At 44.4% G+C, this 26,238-nt stretch overlaps 2 protein-coding genes across 2 annotated transcripts in view; one reads left to right on the top strand and one right to left on the bottom strand.

The window, feature by feature from the left end:
• Positions 1-26,238, top strand: part of LOC8027192 (calbindin-32) — a 204,137-nt gene that overhangs the window by 99,373 nt on the left and 78,526 nt on the right. The window contains exon 2 of the mRNA XM_040504192.2: positions 11,425-11,510. Coding sequence (XP_040360126.1) covers positions 11,425-11,510 — 86 coding nt within the window. The remainder of the gene's footprint in view (positions 1-11,424; positions 11,511-26,238) is intronic.
• Positions 4,725-5,255, bottom strand: LOC115327344 (programmed cell death protein 6-like). Its single transcript, XM_040219440.1, has one exon. The coding sequence runs from the start codon at positions 5,253-5,255 to the stop codon at positions 4,725-4,727; it is 531 nt and encodes a 176-aa protein (XP_040075374.1).

The following is a 26,238-nucleotide window of genomic DNA, read 5'->3' as shown; positions in this document are numbered from 1 at the left end:
CCAATTTTTCGAGGAACACCTCGAGGACAGTTTTTTTTTTCTGATTGAGCCCAAGTCTCTTTATCTGCATCGCGGAAGCGAAAGAAATTAAGGTGACATCGGCGCGATTCTGCCCTCAGCCTCGTCACAGCGCACTCTTAGCTGAGGTTAGTCCGTGGCCGTAGATGATAACAAAGGATCACGACCTCACTATCTAATAATGCCATGGAAAGCTGACTCACGCCGGTTGCCCCCCCACTTTTTTATTTATACTTGACACGTCCAATTGGAACAAAGGGGCGCCGTTTAAACGGGAGTTTTTTGTTAACATCTATAGACGCGTTTTTTTTCCAGATCCTAGCACATAACAACTTCGCCCTAAAACGTATTTGGCCAACGCGCTTAAAGCGTGACGCAGACGCCTCCACGAGTCACACTCCGCGTTACGAAAACACGTTACCTTCACCGGCGCGTGCTTGCATTGAAAGAGCTGTGTTCCAACTCCGTTGCGCAAGAGTTTCTGGAAGGCAGCAGACTCAGCGATATTCAATAGGCCGAGCCGTCACAAAGGTGAAACGTACCAAGGAGCGTTCGTCTCTGTCACACAAGCACTATCCCGGATGATAAAGGACACCGCCCCTGCAGCTTGGTTCGATCTCGTGTTACAGCGTAAGCATTCAACCCCATGGACGCTGGAAAAGAGCCAGTCGTCAATCTGCCACAAGCAGAAGTGCAGACATATTTCAGGGTCCCCATATAGGTAAACCTCAGGCGAAGCGGCACCTTCGCACCGTGGTCCTCGGAACTCCAAATGTAACACCCGTGCACCCAAAGGAAGCGCAAGCGTGCACAGGAAGAAGCACCGCGGGAAGCATATGGGGGACTCGAAAACAAGTGCCTCCTCCGCGTGTCACGTTCTTTCTTGCCTCGCCGGGGCCATTTCAGGATCTGTATCGCACGGAAGCCAGTTCGAAGTTCCTGCTGTTGGTTGGGCGAGTCCCAGGTGGTCGCGTTCCCGCGCAAGCACGCCCGCCTACACCAAGCGCAAGAGCACTTTCGCAACGGTAACGGCAGACGGAGAGAACGGCGGCAGGGGTCGTCAATCAGTGCCGGAAATTCCCAAGCTGCTGCACGCCAAACCAAACTACAGATTCGATTGCACCTAGGCCCTGAGGGCCATGGAGCTCCGTCCATTGCCCCGTCGGTAAAACGTTGGATGAAATTAGGGTATCGGTAACGCAGGCAGTTATTCTCGCAAAGTTTCCGTCTGAGGGGAACACGAAACAAAGCAGTTTATGCGATTATTGATTCAGGTGCACTTCGCTAACCTCATAAAACTGAATCTCTCCAGCCTCGCGAATCCTGCGTCCGACTAAGAGCTGAGCGCTCCATATGAAAAAAAAAAAAAAAAAAAAAAACAGCGATAGTGTATTTTTTTAATTAATTTAGTTTAATACAAATTTAAAAAAAAGACTATCAGCTAAATGACTATAGCTATCTTTGTGTGTTTATTTTTTTTATGAAACTACGTTTAACAAAACCACTATAAATCTGTAGAAGGTGACACGAAATTCTGAGTTGCTTAAGCTATGTACTCTTCATTTTCGGGGGAACGAAAATGATGTAGGCTGCTAAAGAGAGAGAGAGAGAGGGAAAGAGTAAGCACTGCAGCTTCTTTGAAACCAAACAGAACAAAATATTGAATATTTTTAAAGCTGCTTTTTCAACACTGATATACTTCTTGCCTTTTACGTATTTCAGTCCTTCCGGCGCCTCACGCGACTCTAAACTTAAGGGAAGAAATCACACTCCAGAAAACTTTTTCAATGTTTCCTCACGTTTCGTGAGTAAACATTGAAAAATTATCGAATATCAGTAGGTCAACGAAATTCTAGCTGTATTAGTTATAGAACGGCACGGAATATATATATATATATATATATATATATATATATATATATATATATAGTTTTTTTTAAGCGCTTTAAGTTGATGTTGGTTTTTCACTGGTATTTAGACAGGAGGATGGTGTTACAAAAAAAAAGCTTAAAAAGCCAAATCTAATAAATGAAATGTTCCCACGTTTCTCCTTCTCCCTTAATGTCTCGAATGCAGCAGCTGTAACGCAGATTTCTGTGGAAGGTCCTTAGACGAACTATGAGCATATGGCAGCCCAATTCTTGGGCATGATTACACGCACCGCCAAAACACCCGTCAAAGCTAAAAGGTCAATGCGTTCCTAAGAAAGAAAATAGAGATAACATAAGTTTTGACTATTTCTTCGTCTTTACAGCTGGACTGTTTTTGGCACACCAGTTTCCATCACCACTTGCACGCTTTCGCGTGACCGCGATGCCATGTTAAATTCTGATCAACACGGTACACGGTGGAGACACGGTGCCGTGGAAAAAGCGAGGAACAAATTGAATGATTTTAGTAGCCGATCTTAACGCGTTAGAATCAACAGCAGTCCTGACAGTCGTTCCGTTTGTTCGCCGCTATTCTCGTTTATTATTTAAAAAATATATGTATTTATTTATTTTTATTTATTATATTCTGCGGGTCAAGGCGGCAGGGTGGCAGAGGAAGAAGGCATTTCTGCCTCGCAAGTGATCTCATATCATATCTACCCATAACAGTTCAGCAATTAACAAATACGTATACGAATACACAGACACATCTTCCTCGAATTTGTCGAGAAATGCCTTTATTACTATTATGAATATTATTTTAAAGATATATGTTTTGTTTTTGTTGCCAATACTCACCTTCTGTTTGAAGCTCTACTGGATAGGATAATTCTTTGTAAATGTAGTACCAGATTACCACTTGAGCGAATGCTTTCTAAACGTGCTTCAGTTTGAGCGAAAAGCTCACAACAAAGTCAAGCGCTTTCAGAACCAAAAGTGAACACCCGCACAAGTCCAACACAATGGCGGAGCTTTTTTGATGGTTTTGGTTTAAGGACAAGACGATTCCAAGCTTCCAACGTGCTTTTTTATAACACACACAAACACCGTCAAAATCGTCGCTGGCAGTCCATAACCCGTCTTGACATCACTATATAGGAACCATAAAAGGAAGCCACCGAAACACCTCGTCGCCAATAACGGGTGTTTCTGCGAAGACTTTCAAACATTCCTAAAAACAGAATGTTCACAAAAAAAAGCAACTCTTTTCGAGAACAAACTTTAAGCCACGGCGGACGTCAGGGATTGCAAAACCAAAAACACACGCAAACACTATTTAGCAAAATAATTGCCTAAAACTAACTAATGAGTTTTTAAATAGGGAAAATAAACGTATGTTTCCAATTAGAAACTTGCTGAGCGTCGTCGAAAATCACTAAATCAGTCACTTTAAGGACGACTTGAAGAACTAAGGAAGTGCGGGCGGGCGCTAAAGTTCCCATTTGTGCAGCAGATGCGAAAACGGGGATGATATTTTTGTCATTCGCGTTAACGCTGCGAATTGATAAAGAAAAGCAATGAAATTCACTAATCCCTATGCATTTGAAGTTGTCTAGCGCTAGCCAAAATTCAGTGCTAGACAACTGATGTCCATCGCTCATCTATGAGGTCTAACGTTTATCAGTTTTAATTAATCCCCTGAGCGCAAAACGTCAGAATTAAACCGCATGACCGAATCTATTGAATCGTCAATACTCGGTGCAAGCAGGTCCAGGGAACACACGCGCTTTATACTGCTTTAAATTATTCGTAAATAGCTAGACCATGATGGTCTAGTTATTTACAGATCGTTTAAAGCATCGACGTGAAAGAAAGAGCGGTATAACTCATATATCTGCGAAATTTCCGAGACCCGTAAATTTTCTCCTTTAAAAACGTAAGTACATTACTCATGTATACGTAAAGGCCTGTTCTGTCAAACCCGTGAAATGTGTTACAACGTGAACAGACAACGGGCTATCACTCTCAAACAAAGCCCGTGCGTCTACTTGCCCGCACGACACTCGGAGAGCCAGTCACCGCAAATTACGGAGGCAGCTCAGCGAATGACGATGGCGAAACATATGTGTAGGCCAAAAAACGCAGTTTGAGTTGTGACATGAAGCAATTCAAGCGTGACGTTTTGCATTACTTAGTGTCACAACTCAAACTGCGTTTTTTGGCCTACACATATGTTTTGGCATCGTCATTCGCTGAGCTGCCTCCGTAAGTTGCGGTCATTGGCTCTCCGAGTGTTGTGCGGGAAAGTAGACGCACGGGCTTTTTCTTTAGAGTGTATAGACTACCCCTTTTCATCAAACAAAAATTAAAGTTATAAAACTACTATTTGGAAAATACCATATACTAAAGTTAAATTGCTTTTGGGGTTTTCTTTTTACTTACTTTTATTTTATTTTTCTTTATACGTTGAGAGTAGACGCGGGGTTAAAAGATCTATATGTCAAGTTGAGCATGGTATTCTAAAAAGCAGCCTAGGCGGCAGTTCTGAAGGAAGGAAAAACTCGAAACAACTAAATTAGATTTTCTTTTTTTTAGGAAGGAGAGCGACAGCATTAAAGGCGATTGCGCCATTTTCGGTAATGTTCGTAGCAAAAATCCCTCCTGAAATGGCTAGGCACAGTAAGAATGCCAGCCTATCTCTTTCACGCAATAAAAAAAAATCACCACATTCGGAGCTGATTTCAAAAACGCGATATAAAAAGAAAAAATATTTTGTCCTATCTGCCACCCCGCGGAAATAGAGCACCCTCTATTTCCAAATCACCACGTTACGACCTACGCCAGTACCAGCATCACCATGAGGACGAACTCCTCGAAACGCACGTTCGCCTCGCCTGTCTTCTGCCGGTCGTAGCGACAAAACGCGTCCGTCGAGCTCTTGATGAACATGCAGCTTTGAATGAACTCGTCAAAGTAGATCTTGCCACCGCGGTCGTAGCGCCGAAGCAGGAGGTCAGTGAAGAGGTCCGACACGTTGTAGCCGAACTCCCGCAGCGCGCCTTGCAACTCGCTCGCCTCGATGCTCCCGTTGTTGGTCTTGTCAAAGACGCGGAAGGAAGCCGACCAGTCGGTAACGAAGCGGTACAGCTCGGCGAACTCGTCGTAGTTGATGGTGCCGTCGTGGTTGCGGTCGAAGAGTTCCACCAGCATCTTGGCCGTTTCCATGTTGAATGGCCGCCAGGTGCCTCCAGACAGCGCCATCTGCAGCTCTCGGTAGTCGATGGCGCCGTTGTGCCCCTGGTCGGCCGCCATGAAGGTGCTCCGAAGCGTCGCCTGATTCAGCGGCTGGCCGCCGATGTGCGCCATTTCCACGCCGCTGCGGTCGCCGCTTCGGCGACTCCCGCTGAGGTCGACGACGCTGCTCGACGGGCGGCCGTGCGCTCGCGCTCCGCGCCATCTTCTGCCTTCTCTTCGACCGAAACAATCGCCCCTAGCTTGTAAGGTTTGCGCTAGATTGCGCAGCACTAAACACCGGTGCAATCCACCCGCTTAGAAATCACAGTTCCGGAGGTTCTGGTATGAAAAGACACGTTCGCGTTCCATGGATTCACGAGCGACCATGGCAGGCTTTCAAGTGAGATCTCGTGCCAGTGCTCGTTGTGTGCACGCGCATTCTCTACCCAAAAACCTCGAACCGGTGATTTCCTGAAAAGATGGATCTGCAGGTCGCCTGTGACGGTTCGCGGCGACGCCAGGCGAGACGCTTACGCTGCTCTGCCGCCCACTCTTGCCGAGTTTCCGCGTGACACTTGGAGAGGGTTCGGGGACCCACTCACGATGACGCCACTTGCAGTCATTGTCCTTCTAAAGTCACGTGCATGCTAAGAGTGTGGTAGAACATAGCCTCCGTCAGAAGCTCCGCCCTCAGCACGCGCTTGTTGCCCTTCTGGCGCACTTTGCATGGTTGGGCGTGCTCAGGGACCCCATGGAGTGTTACCGAAAGTACAAACTAAGCTCGGGCTGGAAGCGGAGCTTCTGGTGCATTCTTAACTTGCATCTCACCATAGCTGGTATCGACCCTACCTAATCCGATACATCTCAACGCATACTATGAGTTCCACATTATATTATTTTTCTTATTCGATATCGCTATTTTCGAAGAGCCATTACGTCGCTTCAAGCAGAACGACCTTCACTCCTCTCATTTCACGGTTCGGTAACATTCACATTTTTTATTAATTTACAAGATATTACAAAAACACATCAACGAGGCAGTTACAATTTCTTTATTTTTCTTCCTACTTCCTCGTTCTTGACTTCTTTGCTCCACCCTTGGCTTCACCCGTTGCCTCACGCTGCGTATGATGAAATTTCCACCGCTGCCCTCGTATTGCGCCGGCAAAATTGCCCATCTACAGCGGAGACGCCGGACGCCATTTCAAGCCAGACTAACTTCCCGCAGCAAGTAAAAAAAAACCTTCATAAAACCATTTGGATTTTTGCTTCATCTTTTGCTCCGTCTCACATTGGCGTGACTCGGAGCGACGGCAATATGATCGAGCTTGCTCGCGCTTCAGAACCAAGAAATCCTAGGTTAAATCTCCACCCCTGCCCGTTTCGATCTGGGAGAGCATCATGCCGCCGTGCGGTCGTGTATCACTACTGCGTGGTGCGCGTTAAAGAACCCAGGCTAGCGATCGCACTGCCCCGGCTAAATTTCTTATTTACAGCGTAAACCAATGTCGCCACATCTCTAGACTGCCACTGTCTAAACAACTAACTATTAATTTTGTTCAGGCTCGACATTCTTGTTTTAGAAAGCAAAACATTGTCTATTACACCTCACTTACATTCTTTATTTCTGTAGCGTCGAAGTTGAAGCCTGCCAGAATGGGGCGCGAAATTTTTCATTGAAGATTGGGACATCATATTTATTACGGACGTCGCGATCTTCTGTCCAACCTGAGGTTCGAGAGGTTCAGCGAACTGTCGAACTTCCACAAAGATTCGACAAAGTTCGACAAAGTAATTCGCATTACCATGTCATGTCTTAATCATTTTCATTCGACGCGTGACTTCACGTTTCACGTGAGCGTTGTGGTTTGTTTGAAATTCCCGCGCGAGGTCATGTGGCTGTGGCCTCATGACCCTGTCGACCAATCAGAATTTTTCGTCACGACACCAACGCCGGCTTTTCTGTGGCACAAACTCCTTAACGATATTGCGTTAAAAAAAAAAAAAAGCATTATGCGCTGTGGCAGTGAACACGATGAAACGTCATGCTCAAATTTCATTGCCTAAAACAATGAAATTCGATTAGCTGAATACCATTATTTAAAACACTCTCAGAAACACAGGGCGTGGTACGAATCCCAAGCATCTTATTATCGCTCCCTACACAACAAATCGATTAATTAGCCGATAATAACGTCCAACAGGGTGTCGGAACGCAATATTTCTATGGTTTCAGGTTCGTTCCATAGAAAAAAAGTTCCGTACCGGCTCTGCTCCGCAAAGAAAACATCGAAAGCCCTAACAAGTGCGCACTTATTGCAACGATAGATAATTTATGAATTTGGGTAAAATACACCGCGAGAAAGAACGCGTCAATGAACTGAATGATCTTAGAAGCAGCACGTCATCAGAGTATACTCGGTGAAATTGAAGACCTCTGTTCCGATACAATCAACTTCAGCGCCGAGAATGCTTGCCTCACGCTGACCTGTGTGGCTTGTATACACCAAGAGGTACTTGAGCTAAACTGTGCAGTTTCGGTTTTGCGCTCCTTTTGTTTTTCCCAAAATGATATATGCATTCGTGGTTCTCGGAAGGCGTAGCTCCTTATTCAGTATTTTGAGCAAGCATGTTATGTCCACGGGGCATAGCTCACTCGTCAAATGACTGCCCTTCTGTGATGGGGGGCAAACTGACGGCCGTCTCCTACCTCGCTGCACGGAACAAATACTGAAATACCTAAACTTTCCCCTTAAACCGAAAGCTGATGATTTTGTTTTTTGTCTGTTTCGTCCCTGAACAAAATATTAATTAACGTTTCGATTACGTTTTCGTTCCACCCAAAAGTATCGTTGCTGCTGTTGTTGTTTTTCGTTTTTCAGTATTTTTTTTCTCGATTCGACACTTTGACACCGAAAAACGAATGACGAAGCAAGAAGTGTGAATATAATAAGTCACACCATGCGATTCTTAAGCTGGCAATGTCTATACCATACACTTTACACTCTAAAAAAGACTCGTGCGTGTACTTTCCCGCAAAACACTCAGACAGCCAATCACCGCAACGGACGGAGTTAGCTCAGCGAATGACGATGCCGAAACACATGTTTAAACCAAAAAATGAAGTCTGATCTGAGATATTAAGCAATGCAAGCGTGACGTTTTGCATTGCTTAATGTCACAACTCAGACTGCGTTTTTTGGTTTAAACATATGTTTCGGCATTGTCATTCGCTGAGCTGCCTCCGTAAGTTGCGCTGATTGGCTCTCCGAGTGTTGTGCGGGAAAGTAGACGCACGGGCTTTATTTTTAGAGTGTACCTACCCGCAAAACACTCAAAGAGACACCCTCTGCGATCAAGGAAATCAGCTGAGCGAATGATGAGGCGGAACATCCGTTTCGACCTCAAAATTAAGTCTGAGCTTTGGCATTACGCAACGCAAACATGACGCTTTGCATTGCGTAATGCCACATCGCAGACTTAAATTTGAGGTCTAAACAGATGTTCCGCCTCATCATTCGCTGAGCTGATTTCGTAGATCGCAGAGATTGGAACTTCGAGCGTTTTGCGGGTAAGTAGACGCGCAGGTATTTCTCAGAGTGTGGTGTTAAACTAAATTGCGTGAAAATAATTGCGGTGAAAATATAGGCACTCAACTTTTTTTATAGGCAGCCCTGCTCTTCTTTTCGTGCTTGCGTAAAAAAAGAAAGGAGCTTAGGCCCACTGCGCGCATATATTTTATAACGCCCTTACTCGGGGTGCGGACAACGGATCAGCGCGAAGAGACTGAGGACAAGCCAAACCAGCCCAGCTGTCCATTGGCTGGAGGACTACGTGAGCGCACAAAAGGTGCGCCGCTGTCATTGAGTGAAGAAGTGGCAGTGTCTCCCCGGGGTCGATGAGGCAACTCACTGCGGGACGCAATGGGCCGCTGCGGCGAATGTCGAAAGAAATGTACTCGTCCCTCAATTAGTGGCAGTCGGGCACTAACGACGCGAAAAAAAACACGCATATGTTATTTTACATATATATATATATATATATATATATATATATATATATATAGGTAAAGTAAGGTAAATATAAAAACAAGGGACCGGGAAAAGTTAATAAATCAAAGATGCGTACTGTCGGAGTTACTAATTCGAAGTTTATTACGACGTTTCGAGCGGGGACCGCTCTTCATCAGTGGAGAGCGGTCCCCGCTCGAAACGTCGTAATAAACTTCGAATTAGTAACTCCGACAGTACGCATCTTTGACTTATATATATATATATATATATATATTGAAGAAAAAAGTGTATTTACGAGTTTCGTAATCAATCGCCATTGACGCGATGTTGTTTATCGTTGTGTTCTTATACACTCTAAAAACATATGTGCGCCTACTTTCTCGCACAACACTCGGAGAGCCAATCACCGCAACTTACGGAGGCAGATCAGCGAATGACGATGCCGAAACATATGTTCAGACCAAAAAACGCAGTCTGAGTTGTGACATTAAGCAATGCAAGCGTGACGTTTTGCATTGCATAATGTCACAACTCAGACTGCGTTTTTTGGTCTAAGCATATGTTTCCGCATCGTCATTTGCATAGCTGCCTCCGTAAGTTGCGCTGATTGGCTCTCCGAGTGTTGTGCGTGAAAGTAGACTTACAGACATTTTTAGAGTGTAGACGTTATGTTTCGTAAAAACAGCGCTGGCAAACGAAAACGAAAAATTTTAAACGGTTCTATCAGACGCATTCGTATACATATGCGGTTTTTTTTAGGAGATGACAACAAAACCATTTTTTTTCCCCAATTGTTTTTCTTCATTCTAGAATCTACCTACTTTTGCGTCTCTCGGAGCAAACGCGTAGTTCTGATCGCAGTGGTAATGTATTTTACTGTCCAAATTTTATGTATATGTTTGCGTCACTCGGTTCGAAAAAAGGACATCGTCACTCTGAGACCGACAAACAAAGAGGCACTCTATCTTAACTTACCACAGCGCCTACCAGTAAACACTACGAAAAAGTGGCAACTAGTGATGACATCAATATCCAAAATCCTAATTGGCTTGAAACAAAATACGCGTGACTGCCTTAGGCACTTTCTGGAACGCGCGGCTGTCGTTTTATACTGTTGGTGAAAGAACGCTCTGAATCCACGAGTCGTACGCGTGTCAAAACAGGTAAAAACGCCGTGCTCTTATGACAATACCGTGCATTTACTTCTCACGCTTGGAGTTTTGATTAGTCTCAGTCGGTCCGCTATTTATTCAACCAAACACCCTTCGTCCCACGATGATTTTTAGTAAGATAAACGACCGGGGTTACATGCACGCAACAACGGAAGCTGCTTTCTTAGGAACAAGCTATCTCGGCTACTTTGTCATCGCTCAGGAACTAAACTGAGAACCCGCCCCTTTCTGCTGTCCCTCCCGACGAACCCGACAAAAACAAAAAATAGCGTATAAAGACAGAAACAAAAAAAAAAAAAAAAGCAAACCCCAAGGAAGCATTTGTCGCGGGGTGGGACGTCAAAAATCCCCGTGACGTTCGCATCGAACCCCGCGCAACATCCGCGGTAGCAGCAGCAAAAGCAGGAAGGTAGGCGTGCGGGCTCCAAGATTAAAAATGGATTTTCTTGGCGCCCGGAATCCGCAAAAGCCCGTCGCCGAGAAGGCCATCGCGTGTAAACAGCTCATGCGTCCTGCCGTGCCTCCGACGGCAACGTCGGTGAAATCTGGGCATGCATGGGGGAAATTAACCACAACAACAAAGAAAAAAAGAAACTTTTCCACGACATTACACGATTTTTTTGGGGTGTATTTTGTTGAGGAACACCGAAAGAATGAGACAGAGGTGGAACGAGGGAACGATGTACACTTTCTTTCAAAGGTGTATACGTCGTCCCTCGTCCCTCTTTCGGTGTTCCTCAACTCAACCAACACGCTCGACAGACTAGATTACTTTGTTTTATGTGCACATGTTTCTTCTTTATTTTTTTTTATTTTTTTTGTTAGTGGTGATACAAGGGCGAGGGTAGGGGGACTGGTACCAAAAAAACTAATAAAATGTGCGAAAAAAAAAGTGTCTAACATAAAAAATAGGCGCTGATCAGACAGCAGCTGCCGTAGTAACAGTGCTGCTTCGCTGCAATCTTATTGAAGAAGTGTCATTCACAGCGGAGCGCAGCCACCCTGTTACAGTGCTCGAGATTGATTAGAAGCGAGATTGTTCGGATTGCTTTCGAGAGAGAGAGAGGAAAAAACAGGCACGAAGATAACACGCTGGACCTCCGTCTCTCGTTTCAGGAAACGGATTCATCGAAGGTCGAGAATTGGACAACTTCCTCCGGGAATTCGTGTCCAGCGTCAGCCTGTCTGATGTAGGTCCGGAGGTGAGTGGCACGACGTCGGTCTTCCTTTCCACCATTTCGTCCCTTTGTTTGGGGGAAGAGTGCGACCGAATGCCTTCCTTATTCCGGGTTAAACATACGATTAAGAATAACTGGTTCTTCAAAATCACCGGCGAATACTGATTCAAACGGCACTGCGGTGTTGAAAATACTCCCTAGCTATACTATCCCATTTCTATAGGGGGATCGGTGGCCGAGTGGGCTAGCGCACACCAGTTCGGAACACGGGCAGCGAAAGCTCGCGCGGCAGAACCCAGGGATCCTGGGCTCAATCCTCATCCCTGCCCGTTTCGATCTGGGTGAGCATCGTACCGGCGTGCGGTCGTGTATCCCTACTGCATGATTCGCGTCAAAGACCCCAGGCTAGCGGTTCTTCTGGACTGGCTAAATTTCTCATCTACAGACAAGTCGCCCGTTGAGGCAGACTAACTTTCGTATGTATAAGCATACACACAACACAATTGATATTTCTAAATTATCGAGTTCGGGTGGTGCAATCGAGCAACAGACTTGTCATTTGCGACAATATTTATATATTTCTTTATAAATTACCTCCCATTAATTACTTCTCAGATTATTTTATTATTTACACCGGTAATTTTTTTTTATCGGCTTCTTGCAAATATTTTTTTTTCAAAGATTTCTCATTAAAACAAAATGAGTGTTCAGTTAGAGGCCTGAAAGGCAGAGGTTCCAGATCTGAAAGAAAATGGTAGAGAATGCTCGTTCTCCGCTCTCCACATATTAGTGCTTGGCCGAAACCACCCGTCGGCATTCTTTCGTGTTTTAAAACCGAAGATTTTCGTTTCCTGAGATACATAGGCGAAAGCGTGAACGCTTTCCTTCATATGACCACTGCAAATTATTCGAGGTAATAGAATTCCACGCTTAACGTAACTAGCACCACTGCCATTGTGTCAAGTAACTTCATTCAGACTTCTCATGTTTGCACTCGGACGCGAGACAGATGCCAGTGAGACACTGGCATGAACGCGTCCGTATTATATCATCTCTGGCGACGCCATGGCGTGGACCATACAGGCAGATTTTTGTTTCTTGTGGGTATCAAGAACACTTGTGTTAAAGCACCCCCAAGGGTAATAAATACTGTACTAAAACCGCGTCCTGACGAAAATGAAGTGAGCCTTTAAAACAAAGTTTACTTGATTGAAAATACCGTGATGCCGTGTCGAAGTCGAGCGCCATAAACTCCGGAAACGCTCTGAGTGAGCGTCATCCTAAACCTGTCAGATCTACGCCATCCGGTTGCAAACAACGCACCCGCACAAAGTAAATATCGGAAGAAGAAAAATAATTCTCGAAGCTGACGCTTCCTTTTGTTGACGATAAAACAAGCAGTAAAAGAGACAGGAGCGCCACCGACAAAAATGTTATAAACGTTAGACGGGTAAATAGTTGTAAAACGGATCTCCGGAGATATCGTGTACACGCATTTGAAGTAGTGAGATATATAACAACGTCAAACGCCGCTGCCATAAATTGCAATGGTAATATGTTTAGTACTTACGAAGCCATCGGCGTCGCGCTAGTTTTTACAGCAAAGCTGTTATGCGCTAGGATCCGGGGAAAAATGAGTCCGCGGATGTTAACAGAAAACTCCCCATTGGTCGTGGGAAGTATGAATAAATAAAAATAAAAAAGGGGGCAACCAGCGTGGTCAGCCTTCGTTGGCATTATTAGATAGTGAGGTCCTGATCCCTTGTTATCATCTCTAGCCATCGTTCTCGAGGTCGTCCTAGAAGTCGTTCTTGTAGACGTTCGAGAGGTCGTCCTATGCGTCGTCCTCTAGGCGTCTTCTCGAGGTCATCATAGAAGTCGTCCTTGAGGTCTTTCTAGACGTCGTCCTCTAGGCATCGTCCTAGACGTCCTAAAAATAACATCTTCGATGGCCCTCTATCTTCACGTGAAGTAGAAGGGCTCTACAATTTTTTTTTTTTTTTTACGAATGAACCTTGATAAAAACCAAAACATAGTAAAACCATGTTACTGCCTCGAAATAAATGTTAATGCACAATACACTATGCATTCCGAATTTACGCACACGGAATAGTGCTACAGTCAGTGACAGTTTACTAAATGCCGTGACAGTTTAAGAAACATGTCCCGAGTACCTTCTGAACGCCACGGAGCCAATCAGATTACGTATCACGTATCACGAAGCAAGAAGAGTTTCTTAAAGTGTCGGTGACTGTAGCATAAGTATGGATGTTTAATACAAAGAGTGGGCCGACGTGCTTCGAGACTTTCAAAAAAACACGAAGCCTCCTTTCACAGCCTTTGACGCTCCGGTCGTCAGGTGTTCCCTAATTTCGGGCTTGCCAACACTAATGCGATTAATCAATTTGCAGACTTCCTTGCTTTAGCTTGAAGTTGAGACCGCATTGGTTGAATGAAGCCGCGAAAGATGCCGCAGCCGTGTATTTCTTACGGTACCAAAACTCCAGGCCAAAGCGTAAGCGCATGCGCTATGGAGGCTTCGAACAAGGTCGCAAGAAAATTGTAACAAAACCACCACTAACTTGAACAGCGGAACAAAGATCCGTCTATCGTTTAGCGACTACTTGGGGATTCCCGTGTCTTTGTGGCAACGACGAGAGCCACTAAAGACCCCTACGCACAGCTGCGTCTGAGCGAGTTTGACTGCGTGGCGGCGGCGAGAAACCAGGACATCCGTGCTTCTTGTGTCGCGAGCTAAGCAATTCCTTCAATTGGATTCCACGCTTCATGCGAAGCGCAGATGTTCCCTTTACCTTGCTTTTTGCGCTATCAACGCGCAAAATTTCTGGCAGTACGTGAGGGCTATTGATGTGGTATGATAGCCCATCTGAATAGCTTTCTTGAACAGCCCTTACCAAAGTCGGGGCTACCAGTGTACATGATTAAAATAAACAGCACTTAATAACAGAGACCAAGAGAAGAAACCCAGAACACGTCGCAGGTGCTTTTGGGTTGTACAAACTTGGGCGTCTCAAACTGCCAGATATGTAGAAGCGTGCCTGCTCTGGTGCGGAACGCGAGATCACGAGGAAAATACAAAGCAACAAAAAAAAACTTGAACTCCATCGAAGCACAGGTCAAAGCTAAGACACTAAGAGAATGAGTCAAGAGACGCCATTTCGCGGGTTTTAAAGTAAAAAGAAGAAAAAACAATAACATCGGGAAGCTTTTGACGTCACCATTCAAAGTAAAGAGACGCGTACCCTAGCGGTGGTGGCATGCATTTTTGTTCCCCTTCTTCAGCACTACAGGGAAAGAAAAAAGCTCAGCGAGGGTACCATAAGTAGCACGAGGCCCAATCAGGTGAGCTTGTACTACCCAAAATGAGGGCGCCACAGTTTGTTCAAAGCTTCAGAGCCGTATATAGAGAGACAGTTTGGCCATACATTGGGAAGTATAGGAAGCAAATAAAGGATGCGCCATTAGTCGAAAGCGTGTTGGGCGTGTTCCAGGGCGTCTTCACAATTTCGAATGTGGCCAGCCAGAAGCCGCGAATAATACTCTGGCGGTGGTCGCGAGAAACACAATTAATAAGTGCGTCGGAGTAACTCACGGTGACTTAAAATATGGTGCACGTGATTTTTCGATAACGGTCAGGCAAAATAAAAATCTGGTAGAACGATCGACGTGATCCGTACACCAAGTGCCGAGGGCTGGGAATCTGCCGTCCGAACAAAACAGAGTTCGATCGGCACATTCGGTTCTTACATATTTTTGCATGATCATATTCGAAACATCACGTGCACCACATTTTCAACCATGAAGAGTTACTACATTGAACTCTTACCCGCTTATTAAAACGGTTTCTCGCAACCACAGCTAGGGGATTATTTTCAGCTTCTCGTTAACCAAGAGAGCATGTCAAGCCCTGTTTCTGCGTCTGGTGCAGGCCCTGGCTCTGCCCTTTCCTCCCAATTGACCAAACTCTCTCTTTATACGGCTCTGCAAAGCTTCAGCGCAGGAGGCGAAAACAGACGCCGACGCGCCGCTTTTGTGTCCGCGTCTCACGGCGTCGCAGACGACAATATACAACGGTGAAATAGGGAGTATTCACTGGCGGCCATAGCCGTGTGCGTGACTGCTGAGTGCGTGCTCATGGCGAGCTTCCACAGTTCTTTTGCAACGTGCATTCCACACCATCAAGATTGCTGGTCTTAGCAACCTAGTAATTTGAGTTTGTTCTGAGCATGATCTCTAAACAGCACCCACAAATATGGCGTCCAGTGAATACTCCTTATAGCAGACGATGCCGGAGGCTGCCGCTCGTCTGCTAGAAACACCGGATGACGCGAAAGGGAGACACTAAGCTTGTTAGCCTGTTCCGTCGAGCAGCCAACCCTGTCCAGTAGTAATGGGCGGGGCCACTGATCTGTGGGCGGGCCGTGACCTCCACCTAAATTATGTCTAACAGTGTAAATACTGCTAGATTTTTTTTTTCGTGGAAAAATTATTTAAAAAAAATACGTGTCCCATCTACACTCTAAAAACGCCCGTGTGTCTGCTTTCCCGCACAACACTCGGAGAGCCAATCACCGCAACTTACGGAGGCAGCTGAGCGAATGACGATGCCGAAACATATGTTTAGACCAAAAAAACGCAGTCTGAGTTGTGACATTAAGCAATGCAAGCGTGACGTTTTGCATTGCTTAATGTCACAACTCAGACTGCGTTTTTTGCTCTAAACATGTGCTTCGGCATTGTCATTCGCTGAGCTGCCCCCGTAAGTTGCGGTGATTAGCTCTCCGAGTGTTGGGCGGGCAAGCAGACGCACGGGCATTTTTAGAGTGTATACCTTTAAACAAAAACACGTTGTTTTTTTTTTCCTTGCAGTGTCCCTTTAAGCGCCGTTTAATTTCCGGCACGTTCAGTCAGCCCTTATAGTCAGCGACTGTTGAAGAACCGCAAGGCGATGCTTACTAAATTCACGTTCCTTGATTAGCTATTGGTTGTTCGGCGCTTTAATCGGGTAACGTTGCAATTGGGCTGGGTGCGGAGTGATAATAAAATACTCGTCACTCGCCACGATTTTTTTCTTAAGCTCTCAGTGTCAATAGTACCTGGAGCCCAGCGAAAGCCACGGCTGAGCACTTTTTCATAAGTTGTTTTAACTGCCGTGTAAGGTTTTCGGTCGATACCAAAATTGACTGTTGTAAACCACAATTCGCACCCTCTACTATTGTGCGAACGTTGCGTTACAAAATCTTGCGCCAGTCTATGGCCGAAACAAATTGCGACGAGGATCCGCGGACGAATCCCAGCGCATGATGAGCAAGAGAGTAACGCGCCTCGACCAAACAATCCCCACTTTCGCTGGGACACCGAGCACGCCGGCTCGCGTGCTCGGAATCTCAAGCACTTCGGTTGCACTGTTAGGTACGAGCCCGATTACTTTTCCGGACCGTGTCATTCGCGTAACTATTTTGACAGGTCGCAATGATTCGCTTCCGAAGCACTCCCTGAAAATATCGACGCACGGTTTTTTTGTTAATGAAAAGCTCGTCCTATATTAACCAGCTCGCCTGAACCCTTACTATATTATCGTCCTATATATATTTCAGACAAATACAGAAGAGAACTTGAAGCTTTTCAAGGTTTTGTTGTGCACCGTATTATGTGTGACTTAAATATCCATTCGGAGAACGACACCAGGTAAATTAAATTTCAATGCATGGTAATGCCCTTTACGCAGTTACACTTTGTGTATCTAATTCGGGGATTCTTTTTTTTTTTTTTGCGTACGGCGTGTTTTTTTTTTTTAATAGCAGTCGACACACGCATCGCGAGTGCAAAGCAAGTGTGTGGATGGTGCAGAGAATATTCGTAAGAAAACTGTCACGTTTCGCCATTTTTTGCTGTCCATGCTATGAGTCTATTTTTCGTGTCGGTGTACTTAAATTTTTCACAAAAATTAAACAAAAATAAACGAAATACACACTCTCTAAAAAAAAAGAAAAAAAAATATATATATATATACACACAACGGGCATGGTGGCGGGGGGCCGAAGGCATGGGTTTAATTGAGAAGAAAAGAAAACCCTTGGTGAAAACAGCAACAACGGACGGTTTATTCTTCGAAGTTTCGGCCGGAGTCCGGCCTTCGTCAGCAGACGAAGGCCGGACTTCGGCTGAAACGTCGAAGGTTCAACTGTCCGTTGTTGCTGGTTTCACCAAGAATTTATTTTAAGTTATATATATATATATATATATATATATATATATATATATATATATATATATATATATATATATACATATATAATTTGCAAATTACAAAGGCTCTGCGCGTGGTGGTTTTAGCCGCGTACGCTATCTAAAAGGGCATCTGCATGAAATATGTCCTCGTTATCGAGATTTAAGATATCTACTCGCCTCGCTCTTTTCAAGAAGTGAAAAAAAAATTTAAAAAAAGATGTACAACACTTGGCGCGAACTGCGCAAGAATGATAAAACTGCAAAACTTTGCGGAATACGACCACGAACGAAAGTATACGAATAAACTGCACCGTCCACCCTATCTGAATATCGGCACGTCGAATTACACCATAAATCACTGCCATTGCGAAACGTAACTTGGTTCTCCTGCTTGCCCGAGGCGCCATTAGATTGCATTCTCTCTTCTTCTTCTCCCTTTTTTTGTTTTCTTTTTTCTCCCGACATCCGAAAGAAATCCTAGCTTCGTTCTAGAAGAGGCGGAGCATTCATCACTCCTAGGGCCGACCCGTTCTTGAGAAAGACTACCTCGCCCGCAACCAAGCGGCCCATCCAAACGGACTGCCCCGTTGTGGGTGGGCGGCGTTGCATGGTGCGACGTTTTTCTTCGTCGTCCTGAGCTTTGTTTAAAGCTCACGTCACCCGGCGACAACGGTGCGATTACGCTCACAAGTGATGGCCCATTCGTTTGGGCTCCCGAACAGCGTGGCTCAAATCGAGCTTAGGCTTCTGCCTCTCGTATAATCCGTCACTCACTCGCAGCCCCACCTACACCGTGTCCGATTCTAACTATATAAATATTTTTTTTCGTGCCCACTTACGTTGTTGCTGTTTTTTCCCCTCCATCAATGGTTGGGTTCACCAGTATCCGCGGAGCATGTGGATCTGACTAAGCCCCGGCTCGCTCGTCATTTTCCCCGGGCAACCGGACCGCGAATAACACCGTCCCTGTTTCCGACCGGCGCGCTCCGTCCAGGAGGTACACGCAGCGCGCAACCGGCGCCCTATATGCAGTCGAGTCAGCGAGCGGGTTGCGAGGCGTGATCCGCTCTCCCGTGCAATCCGCTTTCGTCGTCCTCCATAAGCCGAGACGCAGCAAAGAGCTCGACCACAAACATTGCCCCTTTAGTTTTGTGCGTCTTTTCCCGTCCACTCTTGCGACTCGACACGCGTGAATACGTGCCCAGATTTCCGAGTAGGGCATCTATCTTATAACGTAAACAGGAGGGAGGCCCAGCTCTCCGCGGAACGACAGACGGGCGCTGGCTGTCGGCGGGCTCCCCCGCTCGACTTGTACACCGCACTACGTGAGACGGGACGACGCGGCGACGAGACATGGTCACTTCAACTCGAAACTCTTGACGAGCGCCTAGTGCAACCGCGTCACGTTCCCGTCAACGTCAACGTCGCTGGAGGAGTGCCGTGGCGTCGAGAGCTTCTGTAACAGCTCGTCTAAGCAACGCACCGGCTGGAACTGTGCTACAGTCGGTGTTTACATGCTTGGAAAGGGCGGGGGGAACTAAGCCTCAACTGTCGCCAAAGCCCCGAAACGCTCTTTGCGAAAGGCCTAAAAACAACTATGAGTTATTAGATTACGCAAGCTAGTGAGAGCCAGACCTGTCAACCACTGGTTAGTTTGCTTTCCTTTTAATGGTTTTCGTCGTGGCGTAGTCTTCATTTTTCTTTTTCTGTTTTTCTTTTTGGAGGGCGTTGCTTAACCGAATTCCTTTTGTCTCTCGTCGAAACAGGGAGCTATAAAACGATCCGCCGGAAAGATATTGAGCCACCACCACTCCAATGACAGCGTCTTTCGAGCCGGTGAACCGATCGTCTAGCGAAACAAGACGTATACGATCTGTCATCGCTTGCGCTGCTCCACGAAGATCTGACTTGTAAAGTTACGAAGAGTATGGCGCCTCGAAATGAAGCGTGGAACATTAATTCAGAGTTAATCACATCCTGAACGTCTGACTAATATATCGATATTACCGTTTTTTTTAATCTGTTCTCCAAGTACACTTTCCCCATTGTTGTGGCGAATAAGATACAGTTATACTACCGCATCTATTTATTAAATAGTGACGATTTCACTCTTCAGCTTTCAGCCATTGCGTTGTGCGCCTTTTTATTGCTGCGTAGTGTTGTCGGTAACGCGTTACAAGTAACGGCGTTACCGGTATACGGTTTTCGGTAACGCGTAACAAGCTCGCTGCATTTTTAAAACAGTAACTGGTAACGTACCTACGTTACTTATTTCGAGTAATAGTTACGTTACTCTTCACTCGTTACGCCGAGCCATGTAAATGTTTTCTTTCTAACGGGTTTTTTTTTTTTTCGTTTTTTTCTCATGAGTATTAAGGTGAAACCGTAAAAAAGAAAAGGTAATTATGTTCAATTATTCCAGGGACATAATGTTTCTTGAAATATGGCGCTTGTGCATACCTGTAACCTCAAAACAATAAAATCTTAATTAATAATTAACATTTTATAAATCAAAATCAACGTGCGTTACTTTCTATCGGCAACGGTAACGCGTTTCTTTTTTTATTTTGAGGTAACGTAGGTCTGTAACGCGTTCCTTTTACTTTCGAGTTACAAGTAACGTATTTTGTTGCTTTTTTGTTTTTTGGTAACGCCTACAGCCGTGTTGTTTAGTGACCTCTATATCCTAGACAAATATTTTTTTTTATTATTTATTTACACAATACCTGCTGCTCTGTTCGGCATCATGCAGGGGGTGGGGGGAAAGATTACATAAATAAATGTGTACAAAGGAACACATTTTCAGAAATACGCAAAACAACAATAAAAATTAAATCTTTACACTTCAACATAACTCTGTATTCTTTCGTGAAAAACAGCATCCTCCGAAATTGAAACTCGCTTCTGGAAATAAATTACCCTCCCGACAGGTCTGGACGAAGAATGAGAAAGAAAAACAATTAGTTGGGTAACGAAATGCGGTTACTTTTTTTCGAATGGTCCAGTCTCGAAGATACGTGGTACGGTTCTCGAATGTACATTTTACGTTAAATTCCTTTTCGTTCATAATATATGGTGTAAAAAAAAAAAAAAATCAACTTTAACCACTTTCTGCAATGTTTAAGAGAGTCCCACCCTAATATATGTTTCACTTACATTCAACTTGTGTAAAGTCTATAGTCATTTGTCATAAACCTTAGTGCCAGGTATTGAACCCCTCTAATTTATATGAGAGCCAATCCCGTGGGGGATTCCATATCACACAAGCATATTCTGAAATGTGCTTGTATAAAGAAAAATATAACGTCTGTTCTACTTTGCGCGATGTTTTCTTAGAATTTCTCCGGCTAAAATAGAACATTCTGCTAGCTTGTGCCACTACATTATCAATGTCATCATTCCATTTTAAATTGGATGAAAAGTAAACTCCCAGGTACTTGTATTTGTCTTCCTGCTGAAGTGTGCCATCTTTAACCTTATATGCAGTCGAGGAAGTTACACAATTAGAAAAACACGTATCATTGCCCTTTCTCTCTTATACTTAAGCAAATTTCCCAAAAATCGGACCAGTCCACTAGTACTTCAAAATATATTTTAAGTATACGAGCATCTGCGTCGTTTTCAAACGCTCTGTATACTACATAATCGTCTGCAAATAATTTAATATAAAATAAGTTGTTATCGAAAATGTTTTTGAGACATATGAGAAATAATATTTGTTCGAGCACATTCCCCTGCGGCACCCTTGAAGTCACGAGTACGGGCGAAAATCTCTGACCATTCAGCTTGACACTTTGTTCGCGACCGGACAAATAATTAGCTATCCAGTGCATAATTGTATAGTTAATACCTAGCAGTACAAGCTTCTCCAATAATAAATAATGTGGCACGGTGTCGAAAGCTTTACAGAAATAAAAGTTACATAACCCGCACGTTGTTTCTTGCCTATGGCATTCGAGACAAAATGAGTGAATTCCGCCAGCTTGGTGGCACACTAGCAACCAAACCACGAAAGCCATGCTGGACGAGAAAAAAAAAAAGGCTACTAGAATCCAGAAAACTGTATACATTGAACTTTATAATATATGGTAGAACAGTTTGCAACCAATACACGTGAGTAACAGGGCAGCAATTTTCCACTTTTTTTTTTATCTGGACATAACAATTGGCGTAACATTTGCAATTTTTCAGTCGCTTGGGCCTAGACCAGTATCTAGATATTTGCTGAAAAGAATATGAAGATATCCTGCAATTGTGTTTCAGCAATTGTGAAGAATTAGCCGCTAAAGTTCATATGGTCCATAAGCTATTGGGGTGTCCGTATCTCTTGGTAAGACCACAGTTCCGTCTACATCGATTATCACGCCAGGCATAACCGTATCTATCGTCTGGTCAGTCACAAGGGGGGTATTGTTAGGAGCGGAAGAAAAAAACTGATTTAAAGTAAATTTTTAAAAGTTCTGCTTTTCCAGTGTCACTGTTTACTAAACTGACAGTTTGTAACAAAGCAGGAATAGAAGTATCATAGTTTTTGATGGTTTTAACAAATTTCCAGAATTCCCTAGTTTCATTTTTAGTTTGTTTTGGAAACACGCATAAAAACCTAGTGCTTTACTGTTCTTATTATTTTTTGGGGGGTTTTCTGCTATCTTTTGGAGGTTTTGTCTAGTAGCGCCAGACTGATTTAATTGATGTTACTTCTATGCCCAGCGTTTACGTTGTACCGTATTTACTCAAGTAATGGCCGCACTGTTTATGAAGATAACCTGAGGGTTCGCTTTTCCGCAGAGCACGCAGATTGCCAATCACCGCCGTGGACAGCATGATTCCAGCTGTTTACAGGACAGCGATAACGTCTTCGTGGAAAGATACCATCTGTGAAGATTTCATTTATATGGAGAATCGTGTTCTCGATCTGGTTATTCGCTATGTTATTCATGCGCAACGTAATGATTGGCTGTATATGTGTTCTGTGGGAAAGTACACGCAAGGTCCTTGTTCATAAATAGTGCGGCTATTTCTCGAGTAAATACGGTATTTGTTTCCGTATAGAAGCATCAATCCACGATTTTTTTTAATTTCCCTTGAGAATTCGGGGTGGAATGTGAGATTCGGTCAGCTCTTTAATTTTTTGTTTGAACATTTTCTATTGGTAGGCAACATCGCTTTCTACGATGAAATTCAAAATTTATGAAATACATTCCGAAAGTTAAGAGGATATGATAATTATCTCGTAATCGCATACCGTTTTCCGGAGGTTTTGGAAACATTTCCGTCTTATTCTGTAACAAATCACCTAGAACGGCGCCTTTATCACTTATACCTCGTATCACAGTAACATGGTAAAAAAACGCTGGCGTCAGTAGTCAAGAGGGGATCGAAAATAGAGTTGTTTCCTCTTAGTGAAAGAGCATACTGCCCAAGTGAAAAAGAAACAATGAAGTCATTAAAATATTTATACAAACTCGAATAACTAATGTAAGAAGAGTCACTGGCCCAATCTATGTTCGGCAGATTAAAGCCCCCTCCGATGATAAGTGAACTCTCAGGAATGGCAGACACTATATATGACTAAGCTAATCAATATTATCTACAGTTGGGGCGCAGTATTAGGCGCCCACCCAGAGGGTGGGCGCCTCCCTTAGGCAGATGAACTCGGCACCAAACAGATTCAGTTTCATTTTGCGAAACAGAAAGCTCACTACTTGCCCAGTCTGCGTCGATTAATAAGAAAACTTCACCGCCATGCGCGTGGCCATCTTTACGGTACAAAAAAAAAAGTCTTCTGAAAACATTTCGCTGTCAAGTACAGAATCATCGAGCCAAGATTGAGTGCCCATGATTATGCTTTGCTTTATTGTTTCTACGAAGCAAAAAAAAAGATTGTTTACTTTATTTTTTTTATATTTTGGCAATTTAACAACAATACAGTGTGATAATCAGCACTTTATGAATCACTGATACTACGTATAAATCTGAGGATATGTTACGTTATTCTTGTGATCATATGCCTTTATTACCACGTGCAAGGACTACAACTAGCTTATCGTGCAAAAATGCAATTTATTATTCTTGTTCTGTCTTATTTCTTTAGAAAACTTCCACAGCATGCGTCTTTTATCACAAAGTGTATCATTGACGTTTTCGGACACGCTGAAGTAAGTAATTTTTAACCTAAACCTGAAAAGCATAATATTTTCTTTTTTGATCCACGATAACACGTTTACTATAATTGTTCTGCTGCCGTTATCACTAAATTGACCAATCCGACGTACTTTCTAACTCGAAGTTGATTTATTCTTCATATTTTAATTGAAAATCTGTAAGACATGATTCTTCAATTTTTTCCATGACTCATTGCGTCTTGCATCAGAAATACCGTAAAACAAAGGTGCACCGGCGACTGCGGGTTTTTTAACGTCGTCAACATGCACATCTAACTTTCTAGCCTCAAATTGACCCTCAAATTCGGTTAGATGTCGTCAACATGCAGCTTTAACTTTTGACGCTCAAATTCCGTTACACGTTTACCTAAGTTCTAAACATATGTAACTTGCTCTATACAAACAACGTTTATCTCAGCTCTATTTAAATTTGGTTTCATACGGATACAAAGCGGGTTATATTCGATTTTTTTTTATCCTGTACTAGCAGAATACAAATTGAAAGTGCGAACGAGCTTGACTAAAAGTGTGATTTATTTATAGACAACGAAATTACCAAAAGTTTGTGAATCTAAACATTGCGTTCTGCGAGCCTCTGCTGATTAATCACCTTTCAAATGATGCGGTTGTCTATGAATCCAAATAGCTAATTCAATTCCGCGTCAAATATCAATGAATTGTTACCCACAAAAAAAAAATTTTAAAAGCGTAGCAAAAAAGCTAAACGTTTTTTTTTTACTAAAACGCGCGAGCGTACATTTAGAAATTCGAAAAAACGACGCGTCCGAACAAGAACGACCGGACAAAATTTTCATCGCTCGCTCAAAGTAACTGCGAAGCCATTGGAGCTGCCACGCGAACCGCGATCTGCGAAAGCGAGCCGCATTCCTCTGTCCTGCGCGGGGGGAGCCATCCGTTGCTCCCGCCTTCCAACAACAAATGGCTCAATAGAATGCGGGAAAGAGGGCGCGCAGGAAGGCGGAGAGGAAGGGTGAGGAAAAACAAAACGTAACGGTGCTCTCTCCACCGGCCGCGCATCGCATGCCAAGCCATCCATTTATCTGAGCGCGCAGTAACACAGGCAGCCACGGCGTTGTCACGTCGTTCCCGCGGATCCTTGGCACATCTCTCCCGACGTCGACGTCCCCAATCGAAAAACGATTTGCACGCGTCTCATTCAATCACGGTCTAAGAGGAGTATCGCATTAGCACGGACCGAGGGAGCCGTCGTGGATAGGCCGATATGCCCGAGATGCCGCCGCCGCTCGACGCGGTCCAGCCCCGCGAAGGGGAGCTCAGATGGAGGCAGCCCTTGGGCGCCGTACTCGGCGAGGACGTCCGGGCAGCCCATCGCTTGCACGGGCCACGTCTACCGGAAGCCAACCGCCTCGGGAGCGATATCAGACCGGAAGCAGTGCACGGCTGGCCTCCCGTTTCACTGCTTCCGGTCGAGAGGAATGCGCACAAAAGGGAGAACGGGTGCGCGAGAGTAGGGCGGGGGGCCGGCAGGAAGATCGTGGTGCGGACGTGGAGCCTCATTGACGCTGACTCGTCGGCAGGCGCCACGGTTACTGACTCGTCCGGTCTTCGGAGCGCCGAGCCTGTATTCTTCGAAAGCACCTCCCGGAGAAAGCGGCGTTTGTTCCGCGAAAGAGGGAAGGCCCTTAAGAATGCGTTCGTATCACGTCGGCAAAATTGCTTTCGTTTCGCGTTTCTGAAGCGCAGAAGACGGGAGGGGGGTGAAAGGGGTTCAGAAAAAAGGGTTGTCGTCTGATGGAGGGGGGCTTTTCTTTTTCCTGCGTATCACGATTTTTCTTTTTTTTTTTTTTTTTCACGAAAGCGGCGAGCGCTATTTTTTTAAGTAAACTAGTAATTTCGATGCACCCTCATTCTTACGCCCGCGCTGTCATGCATGTGAAATGTTTGGTTTCAACTAACGGAAAGAAAAACGCGCGCACTTATGCAAAAAAATAATCAGATTACAGCAAGATTGAAAGTGACACTCTGTTGTTCCGAGGCAAATCGTTTAAATTGTTTATCGATGGGAAATTCCGCTGCCAAAATATTTCAGCTCGACACTTGTTGTACTATTTCTTTAACTTCAGAATCAAGCGTTTTAGTTAAACTTCTGACGCTAAAAGAAAGGAGTCTGTCGTCCAGACTAGAATCTCACTAACAAACACAAACAGATACAAATTCTAAAAATACCTCAATGACTGTTTTAAGAACAATAATTACAACAACTACTGGCGCATTCCGGTCGTGCATTTCGAGCAGTCCAAAACAGCTCTATGGCTGCATTTAAATGGACGGGTCCGTATGTGCATCGAATCGAG

This window comes from Ixodes scapularis, unplaced genomic scaffold, assembly GCF_016920785.2.
Source record: "Ixodes scapularis isolate PalLabHiFi unplaced genomic scaffold, ASM1692078v2 PGA_scaffold9__187_contigs__length_104089568, whole genome shotgun sequence".
Lineage (NCBI taxonomy): Eukaryota > Metazoa > Arthropoda > Arachnida > Ixodida > Ixodidae > Ixodes > Ixodes scapularis.
The sequence above is the reverse complement of the archived record's forward strand: the minus strand, read 5'-3'. Positions and strand labels throughout refer to the sequence as shown.